This window comes from Prionailurus bengalensis, chromosome C1 (genome assembly GCF_016509475.1).
Source record: "Prionailurus bengalensis isolate Pbe53 chromosome C1, Fcat_Pben_1.1_paternal_pri, whole genome shotgun sequence".
NCBI lineage: Eukaryota > Metazoa > Chordata > Mammalia > Carnivora > Felidae > Prionailurus > Prionailurus bengalensis.
The window spans coordinates 203922103-203940590 of NC_057345.1; the positions used below are offsets into that span (position 1 = coordinate 203922103).

At 46.0% G+C, this 18488-nt stretch overlaps 1 protein-coding gene across 2 annotated transcripts in view; it reads left to right on the plus strand.

Annotated features, from left to right (window-relative positions):
• The first annotated feature begins 783 nt into the window (after positions 1-783).
• The window catches only part of LOC122481780 (sterol 26-hydroxylase, mitochondrial), a 34089-nt gene continuing 16384 nt past the window's right edge, over positions 784-18488 (plus strand). Inside the window, exon 1 of one of the 2 annotated variants that reach the window (XM_043577839.1) lies at positions 784-1406. In XM_043577839.1, the coding sequence (XP_043433774.1) occupies positions 1143-1406 (264 nt within the window). In that variant the 5' untranslated portion in view covers positions 784-1142. Of the gene's footprint in view, positions 1407-7544; positions 7639-18488 lie in introns of those variants that run through there. The other variant, XM_043577840.1, reaches the window with a different exon arrangement.

Sequence of the window (18488 nt, forward strand, 5' to 3'; positions counted from 1 at the left end):
CTAATGTGCCCTTTCTCCTTCTGGCTCTTTATATATATATATATATATATATATATATATATATATATATATATATATATAAAGACAATTCTTCCAGTGTTCTTAGAACAAGCCTTACCATCCTGCTGGTTCTCTCACTAATGGGTTGCATAATCTTTGATCTGTGTTTATTTTATATTTGTACAAGCCATGTTTTTAACGTTTTGAAATAGAAGTAACTTTTCAATATACTTTGAATATATGTGAAAAAAAGGATTCATGAAACAATAATCTTTCTTATGGGCAGTATTTTCTATACTGCTTTATTCTTTTTTATCTTATTAAAAAACAATAATTCTGGTTGCAGTCACTAAATCTGGGCTCAACCTGCACTTTGAAAAACGCTGCCTTGGCAGATTCAGGAGTGTGTGTGTGCGTTGGGGGTTGGGGGGGGTGGGTGGGTAGAATTGCATTAACAACCCCTTAATATTTAAATTTGTTTGCCAGTTTGGCTTTCACCCTCCAGGAATCAGATGACCTTGGATTTGGGACGGGTTTTCTTTTCTTTCTTTGTTTTCTTCTCTTTTCTCTAGTGGCTGGGCGCTCGGACAACCAGCGGGCGCATAGGAAAAGCCAGTGGCCGGTTTAATCTCAGCAGCCTGTTCCAGCTCCCGGGGAAGCGAGGACAGCTGGGGCGATGGCGCCCTGGGGTGGCCAACCCGCAGGTCAGACGACGGCCAGTCTCACGCACTGGGTGGGGCTTCCGAGAACTTTCTTCTACTGCGAACCAAAGTACCGTCCAGAGAACTTCAAGTTCTCGCTGAGAGTCCGCGAGAGAGCAAGGTGGGGAGTCGCGGCATTGGCGGCCACGGTCGGGGCTCGGGCGGTCTCCGTATATCCCCCGGGACAGCCTCCGCGGCGGCGTGGGCCGGCCCCTCCCCCGGGCCTCAGGCTCACGGCTGGAGGAGGTGGCTTCTGTGAGTCGGTTAGGTCCTGTTGGAGAGACTCAGGACCGCGAGGGAAAGTGAGCGGCAAGGGGCCTGGCCAGCCTGCGCCCGGCCTACCCGGCGGCTGGCGCCTTGACCCCGCCCCCTTGGGATTGATCTCTGAGCGGGTTCCAGGCGCTCTTCACTCGCGGTCCAAAGACGCGGGCGGCGCGGGCCATGGATCGCGTGGCTGCGTTGAGGGGCGCGAGGCTGCGGTGGGCGCTGCTGGGGACGCGGGTGGCCCTCCCTGGCCTTTGCCCGCACGGGGCCAGAGCCAAGGCCGCGATCCCCGCCGCCGTCTCGGCCACCGCCGAGACTCCTGGAAACGGGCCTGGCGACCGGAGGCTGCGGACCCTGGAGGAGATTCCGGGGCCGGGGCAGCTGCGCAGTTTCTTCCAGCTGTTAGTGCAAGGCTACGTTCTGCACTTACACAAGCTCCAGGTAACCGAGAGGGGGCGGGGCGGGGGAGAGGGTGGGGGCTCGCGACTGGGGGGTGGGGGTGAGCACAAGGATAAAGAAGCTGGAGATGGGGACACGTTGGACCAAAAGTGAAGGACACGAGAATTTAGCTCAGGACCGACTGGAGCTATGGTCATAGACTGGAAATCTGTAGGGATTATGTGCGAAGGGTAGACAGAACGCTGTGAACCGAAATGAATAGGTCCCGGAGTGGTATGAATCAGGAGGGCACCAGGGAGGAGGGGACTTGGGAGGCCAGGTTTGGAATGAACAGGGGTAGGGGTGCCTGAGTGGCTCAGAGAGTTAAGCACCTGACTTCAGCTCAGGTCATGACCTCTGGGTTCGTGGGTGTGAATCCCTTGCTGGGCTCTGTACTGACAGCTGGGAGCCTGGAGACTGCTTTGGATTCAGTGTCTCCCTCTCTCTCTGCCCCTCCCCTGGTTGCACTCTGCCTCTCTCTCTCTCTCTTAAAAATAAACATTAATTTTTTTTTTTTTTTAAATAAAATGAACAGGGGTTGAGAGAGGAGAGAACTGTGTTGGTAACATTACTTGGTAATGTAAGGGTATAAGCTGCCAGATGCGGCACAACGACTGTTTACTTGTGTGGTGATGTTGGCGACCACGGACTTCTTCCAAAGGAAATGGATTCTGGAGGATTATGGTCGTCAAGCAATTCGCAGGATAGATTTTTCCACAGAGAGAAAAATGTCACTTCTCGAGTGAAAGCAAAATCATAGACATTAAGGAAAAGGAACATTTGTTTAAATTAAGGAATCCAGTAAGAAGAGTTTATTCAGTGAAATGCACATGGAGGCAGATAACCCACTCTGGATGGACAGAGATGGGAAAACCCGATGTTGGCTAAGTTGGAAGAGTTTTAGGAAATGAACTGTAGAGATTCACCTCAGATCTGTCTTCCTAATGACTATGAAAAAATATAAACATGTCCACTCTGCTCCAGGCACGTTTCCAAGTGCTGGGATTCATTGAGAGGTGACCAGTGCCCTCAGTGCTGAGCTGGAAGCTTATACCCTAGGGTTTATATGCTCCTTTGGGGGAAGAGGGAGAGAGGGAAGTGAACAGATCAATAAACAGCCAATTTGAGGCAGAGAACTTGAGTGCCCTGAGAGGAGAAGCCTGCCCAGGGTTGGGGATTGGGTGGCACCTTTGATTCATTTATTTGCTCTCTAGGCACATGTGTGGTCATCAGTGATTGGCAGGAAGAGTGGGCAGGCCTTTGGCCGGGCTGGTGAACAGGCTGGTTACCATGTCCCTGTGCTGGGCAGTAGTCAGAAACTCAGAAGAGCTCTGGGCACTGGGGATAGGACAGGTCTTTGAGGAGGGCCGTGAAGGTCAGACAAAGGGCCCTGGTTCCTCCGAGGGGCCATGGTGGGCTCTTGAGCAGGCACGGGGTGAAGATGGCCTCTAGGGGGCACTGTCGAGGTTATGGTGTGTGCAGTAGGATGGATTAGACAGGATTGGTAGAGAGGGCCTCTGGGGACAAAGGATCGGGTGTGGCAGTATCTGAGGCACCCTCCAGACAAAGCTGGATAGGGAGTTGAGAATGAGGGTGAAAATGGCTATGAGGGCTTGAAGTGCTTGAAGTGCTTAGCTCTTGTTTCTTAGATTTGGTGGGCAGGTCACAAGACACATAGAGCTGGTTAAAAAAAATCATTCCTTCTGGGCTCAGCTTTAAGATACCAAGTAAGCTGAGAAACCAGAGTTCTGTAAACTTTTCCTGCTTGATTTAACCTCTAGAAATAGGAGAGGCCCAGTGAATGCCCCAGTGAACGCCCCAGTGAATGCCCTAAGGATTCCTCCTCATTTCATAGGGAGAGTTTACTGGAAGGTTTTGCTGAGGATTATCTCTAGAGCAGTAACTACCAAAGAAATTGTAGACCACCCTAGGAGGTGGAGGAGGAAGAGAAGAAAGCCAGGAATGTGTAGCCTTTTATTATTATTTCTTTTTTTTAGTGTTTATTTTTGAGAGAGAGAGAGAGAGCGGGAGAGACACAGAATCCGAAGGGAGGATTCTCCCAGGGCTCTAACTCACAAACTGGGAGATCATGACCTGAGCCGGAAGTAGGATGCTTAACTGACTAAGCCATCCAGGCGCCCCAGGAATGTGTAGGCTTTTAAAGGAGCAGCCAGGGCTAGGATTTTGGAGAGTCCCCTGGCTCCTGCCCTGTATCCCAGAGATCTGGAGTCACATGAACCTTCCCAGGGCACTGGTGGAAATTATACTAGCCCTTCCCACTACATGTGACTGGTGTGAGTTAATAAAGAGTCAAAGCCTGCGCATCTATAAAACCCTGTCAATACCCCTATTGAGAAGGAGGATACATTCAGTGACCCACTTTGTATCATTTCAGATTTGTTTGGTTGCCTCTCACAGTGGCTTAAACGATAAAGTAGCTTTATTGGTTCATATAACCAAAAAGTCTAATAGTTGGATGCCCTACAGCTATATAGCCTGGTCTAGAGATTGATGAGATCATCAAAGCTATAGTTTTGCTTTTCTGCAGTTCTCTTGGCTCTGCTGCCTTGCAAAAGTTAGTTGACTGGCCTGGGTTAATTGCCTGTCTCTGAACCCATCATAGTGGCCATTGACATACTCTAATTAGCTTAGACACATGTAGGCTCACCTCTAAAGCTGGGGTTGGGGTCCCTCCCACCTCAACCAGGTGAGTGCTGCACAAAGCAGAGCAGTTGAAGTTGATATAAAGGCAGCTGACCATAATATCCCCTCGGCACCCTCGACTGTCGGGTCGAAACTGCATATCACACACAAAAATAATAAAGTCAGCTCAGGAGAGCATTGTAGGACTTAAGGGAGTGGAGTAGGGACTGGGACATGTGAAAATCGTGCTAGTCCATAAATGCAGTTCCCTTCTCTTTCTTAAAGAAAATAATATCAAGAGTGCTAGAAAAATGAAATGTGAACGTATGTTAAATTTGTATGTAAACTTATGTTAAGTTGATGTCTTCCAAAGATGGGGACCCAGAGACTGGTGAGATCAGTCATCTATTCCGTAGCTCTTATTGCAGACTGCCTTCATGTGCCCCACTTTGCCTTGTGCCCATAATTGTCATTTCATGTGTCGTGTTTCTCTCTCTCTCTCTCTCTCTCTCTTTTTATTTATTTATTTTTGAGATAGAGAGAGTGAGCGGAGTAGGGGCAGAGAGGAAAGGAGAGAGAGAATCGCAAGCAGGCTCCACACTGTCAGCCCAGAACCTGACATGAGGTTCAAACTCATGAAGTGTGGGATCATGACCTGAGCTGAAATCAAGAGTCAGATGCTTAACTGACTGAGCAACTCAGGTGCCCCTCTCTTTTTTTATAGTTACAATTTTTTTCTTTTCTTTTTTTAAAAAGTTTATTTATTTTAATTAATTAATTTAGAGAGCATGAGCGGCGGAGGGGCAGAGAGAGAGGGAGAGAGAGAATCCCAAGCAGACTCCACACTGTCAACTCAGAGTCCAGTGAGGGGCTCTAATCCATGAACTGTGAGATCATGACCTGAGCTGAGATCAGGAGTCAGACGCTTAACCGACTGAGCCACCCAGGTACCCCTCCTGTGGTAACTCTTAAGATCTCTCTTAGAGACTCTTAAATACAGAGGACAAACTGAGGGTTGCTGAAGGAGGGGGTGGGGGGTGGATTAAATGGGGGATGGGAATTAAGGTGAGTACTTTTCAGGATGAGCACTGGGTGTCATATGTAAGAGACGAATGACTGGATTCTACTCCTGAAGCCAAAACGACACTGTATGTTAACTAAATTGAAAATAAATTAATAATAAAAAAAAAAGAAAGTGAAAAGACAGTCCATAGAATGGGAGGAAATATTTGCAAATCATGTATCTGATAAAGAACTTGGGCCCAGAATATATAAGAACTTCTACAGTTCAATAATAAAATAACTAACTCAATTTTTTAAACGAAAGCAGTATTGGAATAGGCATTTCTCCAAAGAAGGTATATAAATGGCTTAAAAGCACATGGAAAAATGATCTATATCATTAGCCACTATAGAGGGATGCAAATAATAACCGGAAGAGGGGTGCCTGGGTGGCTCAGTCGAGCATCCAACTTCAGCTCAGGTCATGATCTTGCTACTACCAGTGCAGAACCCACTTCGGATCCTCTCTCTCTCCCATTCTCTCTGCCCCTCCCCCACCCTCAAAAAATTTGTTTAAAAACATAAAAAAGAGATCTACTCTCTTAGGAACTTTTAAATATACAATAGTGTACTAATAGTTATAGCCACCATGCTGAACATGATATCCCCGGGACTCACTTATTTTCTGTCTGCACTTTTTGTCTTTTGACCCCCTTCACCCATTTTCCCTACTCCCCCCCGCCTCCTCTGGCAACCACCGGTCTGTTCTCTATATCTATGAGTTTGGTTTGGGTTTGTTTTGTTTTTAGATTTCACATGGAAGAGAAGGATCAGTCAAAATTTGTCTTTCTCTGATTTATTTCACTTAACATAATGCCCTCAGGGTCAATCCATGTTGTCCTAAGTGGCAAGATTTCCTTCTTTTGTGTGGCTGAATAATGTTCCACTGTATATATACCACACTTTCTTTTTTCTTTTTTTTAAAAAAAATTTTTTTTCAACGTTTATTCATTTTTGGGACAGAGAGAGACAGAGCATGAACGGGGGAGGGGCAGAGAGAGAGGGAGACACAGAATCTGAAACAGGCTCCAGGCTCTGAGCCATCAGCCCAGAGCCTGACGCGGGGCTCGAACTCACGGACCGCGAGATCGTGACCTGGCTGAAGTCGGACGCTCAACCGACTGCGCCACCCAGGCGCCCCTCTTTTTTCTTAATTAAAAAATTTTTTAATGTTTATTTTTGAGAGAGAGACAGACAGACAGCCTGAGAGAGAGAGGGGCAGAGAGAGAGGGAGACACAAAATCCAAAGCAGGCTCCAGGCTCTGAGCTGTCAGTACAGAGCCCGATGTGGGGCTCGAACCCACGAACCCATGACCTGAGCCGAAGTCCGACACTTAACCCACTGAGCCACCCAGGCGCCCCTATAGTACAATTTATCAATTCATTCATCAGTGGACACTTAGGTTGATTCCAGGTCTTGGCTATTGTAAATAATGCTGCAGCGAACTTGGGGGTGCTTATATCTTTTTGAGTTAGTGTTTTTGTTTTCTTTAAATAAATACCCACAGTAGAATTGCTGGATCATAGGGTAGTTTTGTTGTTGTTTGTTTTGCATAAACAAACAAATTTTTGTTTGTTTGTTCTTTTGTTTTTTAAAAAATATTTTTATTTATTTTTGAGAGAGAGAGAGAGAGAGAGAGAGAGAGAGAGAGAGCAAGCAGGGGAGGGCAGGGAGAGGAAGACACAGAATCGGAAGCAGGCTCCAGGCTCTGAGCTGTCAGCACAGAGCCCAACGTGGGGCTCGAACTCGTGAACCGTGAGATCATGACCTGGGCCAAAGTCAGATGTTCAATCGACTGAGCCACCCAGCTGCCCCAAGAGTAGTTTTATTTGTAATTTTTTGAGGAACCTCCACACTGTTTCCCACGGTGGCTGCACCAGTTTGCATTCCCACTGAGAGTGCACAAAGGTTCCCTTTTCTCCACATCCTCACCAACACTTGTTGTTTCTTATTCTTTTGATGTCCATCTTAACAGGTATGAGGTGATATCTCATTGTGGTTTTGATTTGCATTTCCCTGGTGATTTTTGATGTTGGGCATCTTTTCACGTACCTATTGGCCACTTGTATGTTTTCTATGGAAAAATATCTATATGGATTTTCTGCCCATTTTTTAGTCAGATTTTCATGGATATTTTCTATTGCCTTTTTAGTTTCTATTTATTTCCACCCTGATCTTTGTTATTTTCTCCTTTCTATTAACTTTGGGGTTAGTTTGTTATTCCTTTCCTAGTTTCTTGAGGTGTAAAGTTAGGTTGCTTATTTGAGATCTTTCTTGTTTCATAATGTAGGCATTTATCACTCCGAACTTCTCTCTTAGAATTACTTTTGCTGCACTCCATAAATTATGGCTTTTACCACTCTCCCCCCCCCCCCCCCACCTCCGCCCTTTCCCTGAAGCCTGCAATCCCGCTCTCCACTGATATCAGCATCAAAGGCCAGATGACCTGGGACCTTCTGAACGTGGCAGGCTTTGTTCTGCCCAATGCAGAAGACATATCGTTTCCAGCTCTGGCAGCTCCGGCACCAGGTCAGCCTCCCTGCTTGGCTGTGGCTTGGCTGGCAGCATGAACAGCCCCATGGCGACTGTGGGAAGGGATGGTGTCTGGGCGCCCCCTCCTGCTTGGTGTTTTTTCAGCTCAGTCTTATGCATGTACCGCTGCTGCGTCAGTGTCCCTAAAGCATGTTTGGTTCCCCTGCTCAGGAATCTCCACAGGACCTGGGGAATCAGCATTGAACTCCTCACAGGGATGTTCAAGGCCCCAGCCTCCTTTTCCCAGGCACCCCTTCTCCCTTTCCGTTTTGATATGTTGTATTTTCCATTTTCATTTGTCTTTAGATATTTTTTTGATTTTCTCTTCTGATCTCTTCTTTGACCCCACGATTATTCAGTAGCATGTTGTTTAATCTCCACATATTTATGAATTTTGCAGGTTTTTCTTTTTTTGTAATTGATTTCTAGTTTCATACCACTGTGGTGAGAAAAGATCCTCCATACGATTTTACTCTTCTTAAATTTGTTAAGACTTGTTTTGTGGCCTATCATGTGATCTAGCCTGGAGAATGTTTCATGTTCACTTGAGAAGAATGTGTATCCTGCTGCATTTGGATGGAATGTTCTGTATATATCTCTTAAGTCCATCCGGTCTATTGTGTCACTTAAGGCCAATATTTCCTTATTGATTTTCTGTCTCGGTGGTCTGTCCACTGATGAAAGTGGGGTATCAGTTTCCACTACTGTTACTGTATTGCTCCCTGTTTCTCCCTTTAGATCTGTTAATATTTGCTTTATATATTTAGATGGCACATGTTTCATGCCATCACCTGTTTATATGGCTTAGAGGCTGGGCTGGTAAGTTCTGAGGGCTGGGCCTGTGTCTTTCCCACCTCCGTGCCCTCCAGTGCCAGATACAGTCCTTGGTACAGGGAAGGTTCTTAGTAATGTTTGATTAAAAAATAAATAAATGAATGTCATGTACCAGCCAAAGGGCTGTGAGTGGTACCAAGCAGTGGTTCCATCAGGTGGTAAACTTTGTGAGACTCGCCTTAGCTCTTTGGTCTGGGTTGTTTGACATAAGATCGAGTGAAAAGACAGTAAGGGTGGTGGGCCGACTGAGTAAGCCTCACCATTCAGGTCTCAACTTTTCGAGTTCAGAAACTATATCTTATCAGAAAATTGAACATGGGCAGACTATTAGGGACTGACCAACATTGGCCAAACCCACAGAAACAAATTGTGGACTGGAGTGCCCACGGTTTATTTACTGAAGAAGTCAGCCCTCTCGGGAATCATAATACTCCATCACATTGAACCCCTTATTCTAATGATCTATTGCTGCATAACAAGCTATCCCAAAATATAATGGCTTAAAACAACATTTTGGTACACTCATGATTTTGTGGGTCAGGAATTTGGGCAGTGCACATCAGAAGTGACTTATCTCAGCTTCCCAAGGGAGCAGGGCTTCGGTTTGAATGGCTGGATATGGCTGGGATGGCTCGAGTGGGGCCATGTTTCTGTTCAGAAACTAAATTTGTTTCCATGGCTTCCTCAGTGTTTCCCCATGTCACATCTCCTGGGACTGGAATTTCCAAGATGGCTTCTTCAGTTGCATGTTTGGTGCCTGGCCTGGTTTGACCAGATCAGCTAAGCATCTCTCTCTCTTTCCATGTGGCTAGTTTGGGCTTCCTTACACCATGGTGGTCTCTGGATGATCAGACTTCTTATGGGGCCCTGGCTTTCCCCAAAGTGAATGTTCCAAGGGAAAGAAAGTGGAAGTTGCCAGTTTCTTAAGGCCTGGGCCTGAAACCTGGCACAGCATCATTTCTACTGTATTCTACCCATCAGAGCAGGTACAGAGCCCACCTAGATTCTAGAGGAGAAGATGTAGACCTCACCTCTTAATGGGAAGGATGTCAAAGAATCTGTGGCTGTCTTTAATCCACTGCCTGCTCTTCCTAGGATCCAGGTACCTAGGGAGAAAAAGTAGTACCTACATTAGTGGACTGCTTAGTATGCAGAGACCCCAGAACTAAAGGAGTGGAATTGTACGGAAGGAAATTTCATCTAGGCCTTGGAGAAACCTGGTTGAACGTGCTTCTCTGGTGCCTGTCCATTAGATTAAGTATCTCTCTCTTGAAAGATAAATGCTGCCAAATTCTCGATGTTTGACTTCCCTCTTCTGGGTTTTGTAACGACCCCTCCCATTCTGTTAACACATTCTTTCTTCAGTTTGGCTAATACCATTGATTAGATGGATTTTCTGTCCCAGTACTCATGTTACCATCCAGCCCTTCGGAGATTGTCCTCTAGTTACCTTTTTTTGGCTTTCAGTCTCATCTGGAAGACATTATGGTAGTCCTTGAGACTATGGCAAAATTGGATGTACTGCCTTTAAACCTCAGGGTTGGGAACTGAAACTGGGTATTAAGGTCAAAAGTGTTAATCATACCACCTTAGCAACTGCACTGTTAGAATTTTTATCTTACAGATAAAATTCTGTGGTCAAAGAGAGTACCGAATATTCAAAGTAGCAGGATTTCTGATTGGGAAAGATTAGAATGACTTACATGTCCCGTTAAGGGTCTAATTGATTATAGTGTCTTCATCTGGTGGAATTTATGCAACCACCAAAAAGAACAGGGACAGTTCTATGGGTATTAATGTAATTGCTTGCTAAGAGATGGGAAGAAAGTGAGCCCCAAAATGGTATTATATGCCATCATCTGTGGATGAAGGGGGAATGTGAGATATACATGCATATATGTGTTTAGTAGGTGCATGAAATATCTCTGGGAGGACACACAAGGAATCGGCAATAATGATTGCCTCTGTGTGATGGTTTCTTGGAGTCTGAAGATGAGAGTTAGGAGGAAGTCTTATCTTTTATTGCAGGACTGCTCTGGACCTCCACCAGGTTTTCTCTGGCATCACCCTGCCCAGGCACAGTTTGCCAACTTTTGGGTCCTTTTGTTTACTTTTTCACTGTTTTGAATTTTAACAGTGTGCATGTGTGTATTACCTATTAATTTTTTTTTAAAAACCACGAGAGCCAAAGAATGGAAAGCAGGAGATAAATGCAAGGCTGACCAAGTGCTTCCTGGTCTCCCATGATATTTTGAGGTCTTCCAATGGCCTTTTCTCTTGTACCCTTGTTTGGTTCTGGGTCCTTACTTTCGATTTCCACCTGTCTGCCTACATCTTCTTTCTAGTTCTGTGTCACCTGCTGATCGTGCAGTCCTTGTTCTTTGAACGCCTTCATTGTTTCACCTGAGACTCATCCAGTTTGTGGGCAGAGTGCCCTCAACATACTGCGGTTTTCCTCTGGGTGTGTGAGGGGTGTAAGTGGGGGGTGGGCAGTGTTTCTATTTCCCTGACGGCCTCTCTGAGGGTGTCCCAGGCAATGCTTTTTCATGGATCACCCTGTATCCTCAGCCCATTGTTTCTCTACGAGTGCAAAATCAGAGGGAAATTCTTACTGTCCTATGGTCTGGTACATGTCTTAGTGACTTGTGACAGTTCTGTCTTCTTGCATAAAACCAGACATTTTTATGATGATTGAAGTAAGGGCTACACGCATGCACAACATTTTTTTTGCGGCTTTGTTTGTAAAATCAAAAATTCAGAAACCTGTTAAATACCCATAAGCAGGATAAATAAATTGTGATATAGTCATACAATGGAACAATATACAACAGTCATAATAAATGCACAAGCTCTTAATGTATCAATAAAGAACTCAAAAACAAGGTTGAAGGACACCTGGGTGGCTCAGTCGGTTAAGCGTCCGATTCTTAATCTCAGCTCAGGTCTTGGTCTCAGGATCGTGAGTTCGAGCCCCGCCTTGGGCTCTGCACTGGGCATGAAGCCTACTTAAAAAACAAACAAAAAACCAAAAGTCCCAAAACAGCAAGGTTGAGTATAGAACGATAGGTACAGTAGAATACTATTTCTGTAAAATAAAAACCACACAAAAATACTATAAGCTATCACTGGACACCTATATGTACAGTAAAATTATATAAACATTGACAGAAAGGATACATTTCCGATTCAGGATAGTGGTTGTCCTGGGGAGGGAGGGCAAAGGGAAGGACAAGAAGGGAACTTGGAAATATTTTCCTTTTTGAAAAAGATTTGAAGCAAATATGACAAATATTAACAGTTCTCTTCATTTGAGTGCGTGGGTGCATGTGCATTTATAATGTTATTTTCTTTAACTCTCCACATTAAAATATTCATAATAACAAATAAAGTAATCCTGCTCATCCTAAGTCCAAATAGTGCCCCTGGGCTGCTCTGATCTTGGAGGAGATCATTCAAGGCAAGGTTGAGAGCTAGGAGAACCTGGGAATGCTGTTAATTATTTAGCACCTTCTGTCTCCCGGAAATGTGAATTCCACTTGTGTGAGGGGGTTGGGGCTAAATTCTCCATGACGCTTTGACAGCACTGAGACATGACGGTCCCAGCGGGGTTCCTCTTCACCTTTGACCCTGAGTGGGCCTTCTTTCTGACCATCTGCCAGTGTAGGCAAAGGAGTGGCCCGTGCCTAGAGTTACCTCTCTCCCTCTGTTTATCCAACTGATGGCCTGCCAACTTTTAGGGGCAGGTTTAGTGACACTGGCAAAACAGTACGTGAGGTTGGTGAGTTTACTTTTGTCCTTGGCGCTATTTACTTGCTGTTTGAGTGTTTGCTGTGTTTTTTGTTTGTTTGTTTTGTTTTTTGTTTTTAGTTTTTGCCGTGCTGAGAGCCTCCCTAAGGAGTCTACCAGTCACTAAACTAAACAGGCCACTAAATAGGAAAATAGAACCTTGCAATGCGGTATCACTTTTTTCCAGGGGAGATTTTAGTGTTTTGTTTTGTTTTTTTCTTGTAACAGCTTTTTTTTTTTTTTTTTAATTTTTTTTTCAACGTTTATTTATTTTTGGGACAGAGAGAGACAGAGCATGAACGGGGGAGGGGCAGAGAGAGAGGGAGACACAGAATCGGAAACAGGCTCCAGGCTCCGAGCCATCAGCCCAGAGCCCGACGCGGGGCTCGAACTCACGGACCTCGAGATCGTGACCTGGCTGAAGTCGGACGCTCAACCGACTGCGCCACCCAGGCGCCCCATGTAACAGCTTTTTTGAGATATAATCGCATGCCATAGAATCCACCCTGATGAACAACTAAACGGCTTTTAGTCTATTCGCAGACTTGTGCAACCATTACCACATCAATTTTCAAATGTTTTCGTTGCCCCGGAAGGAAACCTCGTGCTCTTTAGCACCGCCGGGGCCTCATTCCCTCATCAGCCCCTGGCAGCCATTAATCTATCCTCTTCCTCTGTGGATTTGCCTGTTCTGGATACTTCGTATAAATGGGCTCATTGAATACGTGCTCTACTGTGAAAAGCTTCCTCCAGTTAGCATGACGTCTTCACGGTTCATCCATGTTGTAGCACGTGAGCATCAGTACTTTGTTCCTTTTTATGGCTGACTAATATTCCACGGTGGGGATATGCCACAATGTGTTCCTCTACTCCTCGGTTGAGGGAGGTTTGTGTAGTTTCTGCTTTTCGGCTCTGTGTTGCTTTCGAGTTTTCAAGGTGCCCACAGCTGTCAAAGGTAAGCATAGCGGACATGAGTTAGAGTGGTGAAAACAGGTTTTATTCAGTAGTGGCTGTCAGGAGGGGAAGGAGATAAACTCCATTCTGGTGTGGGCAGGGGTGACTATGTCTTTTAAAAGAGGGAGAGAGCGGGGAGCAGGATGGCAGGCCCTTGAGCAGAGTCAGGGAAATGAAAAATTACAAAAGGCAGGAAGGGGGGCAGCTGGTCCATGTGAAACTCATATGGTTAGTTAACTGGTGCTTCTCAGCAGGACTTCTATACTTCTCAGAGACTGGACAGGGGCCTTATCTTTAGGTGTCAGCCAGAACAAACAGGAAGTTCTTTAGAGTGCAAGCAGGGGAGGGACAGAGAGAGAGGGAGACACAGAATCCGAGCAGGCTTCAAGCTCTGGGCTGTCAGTACAGAGCCCGATGCAGGGCTGGAACTCACAAACTGTGAGATCGTGACCTGAGCCAAAAGCAGACGCTTCACCGACTGAGCCACTCAGGCACCCCTCAGGCCGGCACTTTAAGGGGCCTTTATCCTCGGAATGAAGGTCATCCTATGGAGGCTACTCTGAACTGTTAGAAACTTTGTCCGTGAGTTCAAGTCTTTCTAGGCCCCAGCCGAGGCCCAGTTAAGAAGAGGGCTGGGAAGAGCCTGAGCAGAATCTGGTAAGGAGAGAATCTCTATCACAACCTTTTAAACATCTGAAAGCTACAGCACTTTGCAACAACAAAAAACGAGTCTGTTTACCACATATTGCATAGAATTTCAGTTTTCCATCCCCCACCCCTGAGCCTGTCTGCACACCCCAGGTTACCAGCCTTTGCCTTGAGGTGGGTTAGTACGTTTTAGGCATTATATCTGTGAATTGGTAATTGCCATTATGGCCTGCCTTGGGTTATTCACCTTAACGTGTGTGTAGCCACAGGGCACCTCTTTGAGATCAACTACTAATAGAATTCTCTTATTTGACTGATGAGGAAATGTCAAGCAAGAAAAGGCAAAGCCAAGGCCGGACTGATTTAATCAGCAAAGATACAACAAGCCACTGTTAGATTTAGACATTTCATTGCTAAATAGTGAAAGGAAGAGTAAGGCAAAGGTGCCGGCTCCCCAGGAACCTTGTCCCACACATTCAAAAAGACGACACTGAAACTTTTCCCACCAGATGAGTGCAGCGTGAGTTATGGGGTATCCCGTTGCTGAGGCGTTCCTTCTAGACTGCAGCCAAAGGGTTTTATGTTCTGCAGCTCTTGTCTGAGTGGGGGTGGGCAGAAACCCCACACTTCATCGGAACCTGGGAGGTGATGAGAAACTGTTTCATGACAACCTCCCTAGTGAGATAAGGAGGTGAGTGGGTGTGGGCCTTATTGCAACTCCTCACAGACGTTCTTCCATGTCCCAGGAAGATGGCAAAGTGTTCTGCCAAAACTCATAAGCTATGGCTCAAGTCTCTGTGTGCATAGATAGGTACTGGGCTGCTCCACCGTTCAACCCCGACCCTTCACATATCCCAGAGTTCGCAGGGATGTAAATACCCCATCAGATAAATATTCCAGTTCTACTGACGGGAGCGCCTACCAAATCTGTCTTTGGCAGTATTGGATGAGAGTGACCACATCCGTGACTCCCTGTAGGTTGATTAGGCCTGTTTGGAGTATATACTGCAGTCAGGCGCCCCATCCAAGGACAACCGGAGTTGCAACCACGCCCACCCCACTTCAGCCAACCCCGTGGAAGTGCCAGGCATTACGGTTGCCTATTACCACCCGTGCTGAAGGGTTTGGAGCAGCCTGTGACAAGTGAACAAGAGGCCAACAGTAACAGGATGAAGCTAAAGAGACCAGATCAGTGTCCAGAAGGTTAATCTTGTCCTGTTATCTTTATTGGAGGCTGACCATTTCTGAAATCACTGGCCCTTGGGAGGTTTCTAAGAATTTTTAGATTGAGATTCTATTTGGCCAGTGGTCAAGTTGAGGGCGGTGGTGGTCTGAGTTAACTTGGCCACATGTCAGTTAGATGCCACCTTGTCTGTAGATAGGGGCTGAGAGAGAGAGAGAGAGAGAGATTAATAGTCCCTCCCTGCACCTCCAACTTCCCGGGGATGACCCCTTATCTCCCACAAGCCAGAGGTATTCCTCTCCCCACAGCCATGTGTACAATGTGACAACCTCCTAGCAGTCCCTTCACTTTTTTGTCCCAATCCTCCTGTGTGTCCTAACCCTCACATGAGCCCTGCTCTCTCCTGAGGTGCCTCAGTTATTTCTTCCTTGTATACCTCCTACCATTCTAGAACATCTCCCATCCCCACATCGGGGCCATCTTGGGAGCTGAAACCTCATATTCATGGCCATTACCGTCCATATCTATTACTGCCCAAGAGCGGCAAGCAGAAGTGATGGCGAAAGAAGCACCAAGTTAGGATAGCTTACTCCATGACTCTTCTCGCTACTTGCAAAGTAGCTGTTAGTTTTCCAAGGGGGTAGGTGTGGGAAGAAAAATGGGGGAATGAGAAGAGTTAATTATGTGGCTCGGGTCTCTTACAGCCTATCTCGGGCCTCTTCCTGGCTCTCCAATCTCACAATGAAGAATTCTGTTGAAATGGCAGATACCCTCCTGGTGAATTGTCGCATAGATATTCCAAACTGACTTTCTTAGGTGTGTCATCCACTGGGAGCTGAGGCTGGGTTATCCAGTTATCTTTTTCAGTTTCTCCTTTAAGAGTCCACTCCATGTTTCAGTGGCACTGGCTTCCTGGGGATGATACGAGGCATGGAAGGTTCAGTGAGTGTTCCACGCAGCTGCCACTGCTGGGTCCTTTTTACTTCAAGTGGGAACCATTGTTTGAATGGATGCCCTTGGGAAACCAAATGGATAGCACTGTCCATCGAAGGGTCTTTGAATAGTGTGCCCCTCGTGCTGTGCAGATGGAGACGGTAGTGTCATACCTTGAAGAGGTGTCTGCTACAATCGATGTCCGATGGTACCCTCAAGAGGACGGTAGGGGACCTGTACAGTCTGTTTGGTAGGACAGGCCAGGTCCAGTACCCCTCACTATGAGCCCCCAAATTTCTTTTACCACTGGAATGTCTAGCTGGCGGTCTGGGCATATCTGCCACCTTCTTTGGCTTCACATACTGCGGTCACTATGCCTTGTTTGGGGGCTCCCATGGATGGAGTACCATGCCCTGTGCAGCAGTCTGTCTGGATGGCTACGGTCCTTACATTTGTATCACAGGTCTCCTTCACAGCTTGCTGATTTCACCCATATTGATCCAAGGAAACCTTTGCCACGGGCATGCCTCCAGGTCATGAACAGAGGGTATGGGTCTTGTGTGATCTGCTGCCATGATGATCATTGCCAAAGAGGCTGAGACTTGTTCATCCAGGCATTCCACTGCCAGGCATCAGCCCACACGCTCATGAGTCAGTGAAAATGTAACAGGGTGTATTTGGGGAGGTCTTTTCCAGAGCAAGTAGCACAGCTCACAACAGCGAGCGTTCTCTTTTCCGTGCATAGTTTTAGACAATTTTCTTTGGGGGGTACATGGCAGCATCACCCCAGGACACCCCATGGCCCCCAACTGAGCTGATCTTTCCATGAACCAGGCCCAGGCATTGTCAGTAACTTCAGTGAAGGTAAGCCCCCAAGAAATCTGAGGTGTTGGCATAGACCCTGCATCTGAGTCAACACATCTAGAGGGCGACTAACCACTTAATGGCTGGTATGCTATTTTCTGGATGTACTGCATAATCAGGGATGCTTGTCAGGCAGTACCCACTTGATGTTCTCGTTTCCCACGGGACATCAGGTAGAACAGCACTTTGCCGTGTCTGTCTCAGTGTGCATTAGCGCTCAATATCAAGCCAGTAATTGTCTCTCAGTTGGGGTATTCTGGGTGGTGAGGTCAGGCAAGTGCCATGTCCAAAACCCTAAGGAACCATTGCCTAGTGGCCACATAATTTTACCACTGGTCTCAGTCTGTGTAATGTCAGTCACTGACACGTGTAGCTCACATGTCTCATGAGGACTGACTGGCCGCAGTGGAAGAGCAGTTTGTACTGTTGGATTGTCTATCTATCTATCTATCTATCTATCTATCTATCTATCTATTGATCTATCTATCTATCTATCTATCTTAGTAATCTCTACGCCCAAAGTTGCACCTCTTCCAACTGAACCAGCCAGACACCCCTGGATTGTTTCCTTAAGCATGTTTGTCTGTACTAGTTCTTTGATCAAGACAGTGATCTTCCTTTCCACCCCTTCCCTTTCTTTGGAATCCCATACTACTTTACTGATACCGCATGACTGAACCGAGAGAACAAGGTGGACTCCTGGTGGTCCACTCAACCCACTACCACTGCTCTAATCATGGCGTTTCCCCACCAAAAACATCCCTTACAGTTTAGAGAAATATTACATGTATATAACACATTTATTCCCACAATACATTCAGTATATCTTTGACGAACTGATGACCAGGGAGTATTTTATCTGTAGCCACAGCCACCTGTCTAATGGAAACAGTTTTCCTTTCCTTAGTAATACAGACGGGTAAGGAACAACCACAGAATGTTTTTAAACATTTTATGGGACCCTCTCCCTTTTTTCTCGAAAAACCAACACAACTTGGGGCACCTGGATGGTTCAGTCGGTTAAGCATCCAACTTTGGCTCCGGTCATGATCTCAAATTCTGTGTCTCCCTCTCTCTCTGCCCCTCCCCTGCTTGTGCACGCTCTCTCTCAAAAATAAATAAACATTTAAAAATAATAAAATAAAATAAAGTAATTAAATAAAATATAAAGTAAAATAAAATAAAATAAAAACCAACACAACTCATCAGGGCTCTCGGGGACCATGGTCAAGGACTCCTGTCCCCTTGTCACTAAATACATCAACCAGGCTTGTTACTGCCTCCCAGGATCCTATTGCACACTTTGCTAGTTGGCCTGTGGGGTCTCACGGTCTTTTTCCTAAAAGGATGCCATGACCTTATCAGCTTTGGTGAAGAGAGTTAAAAAACCCCATGTAGTCAATCTGTCAGGAGCAGTGGGGTGACACCCTTGATAGTATGGTTCCTTCTATAGGTGCAACTTTCATATCAGGAATATACTGCTTTTTAGGTGGTAAAAGACAGCAGTTTTTTCTTTGACTGCCAGGGGGATTACACCCTGTCACTCTACCAACGTTGTTTCCAAAACTACTTGGCAAGCTGACTCTGAATCTTACTCATCACTCCTACCGGGACCTTCAACTTGCCAACCAACAAGACATGGTTA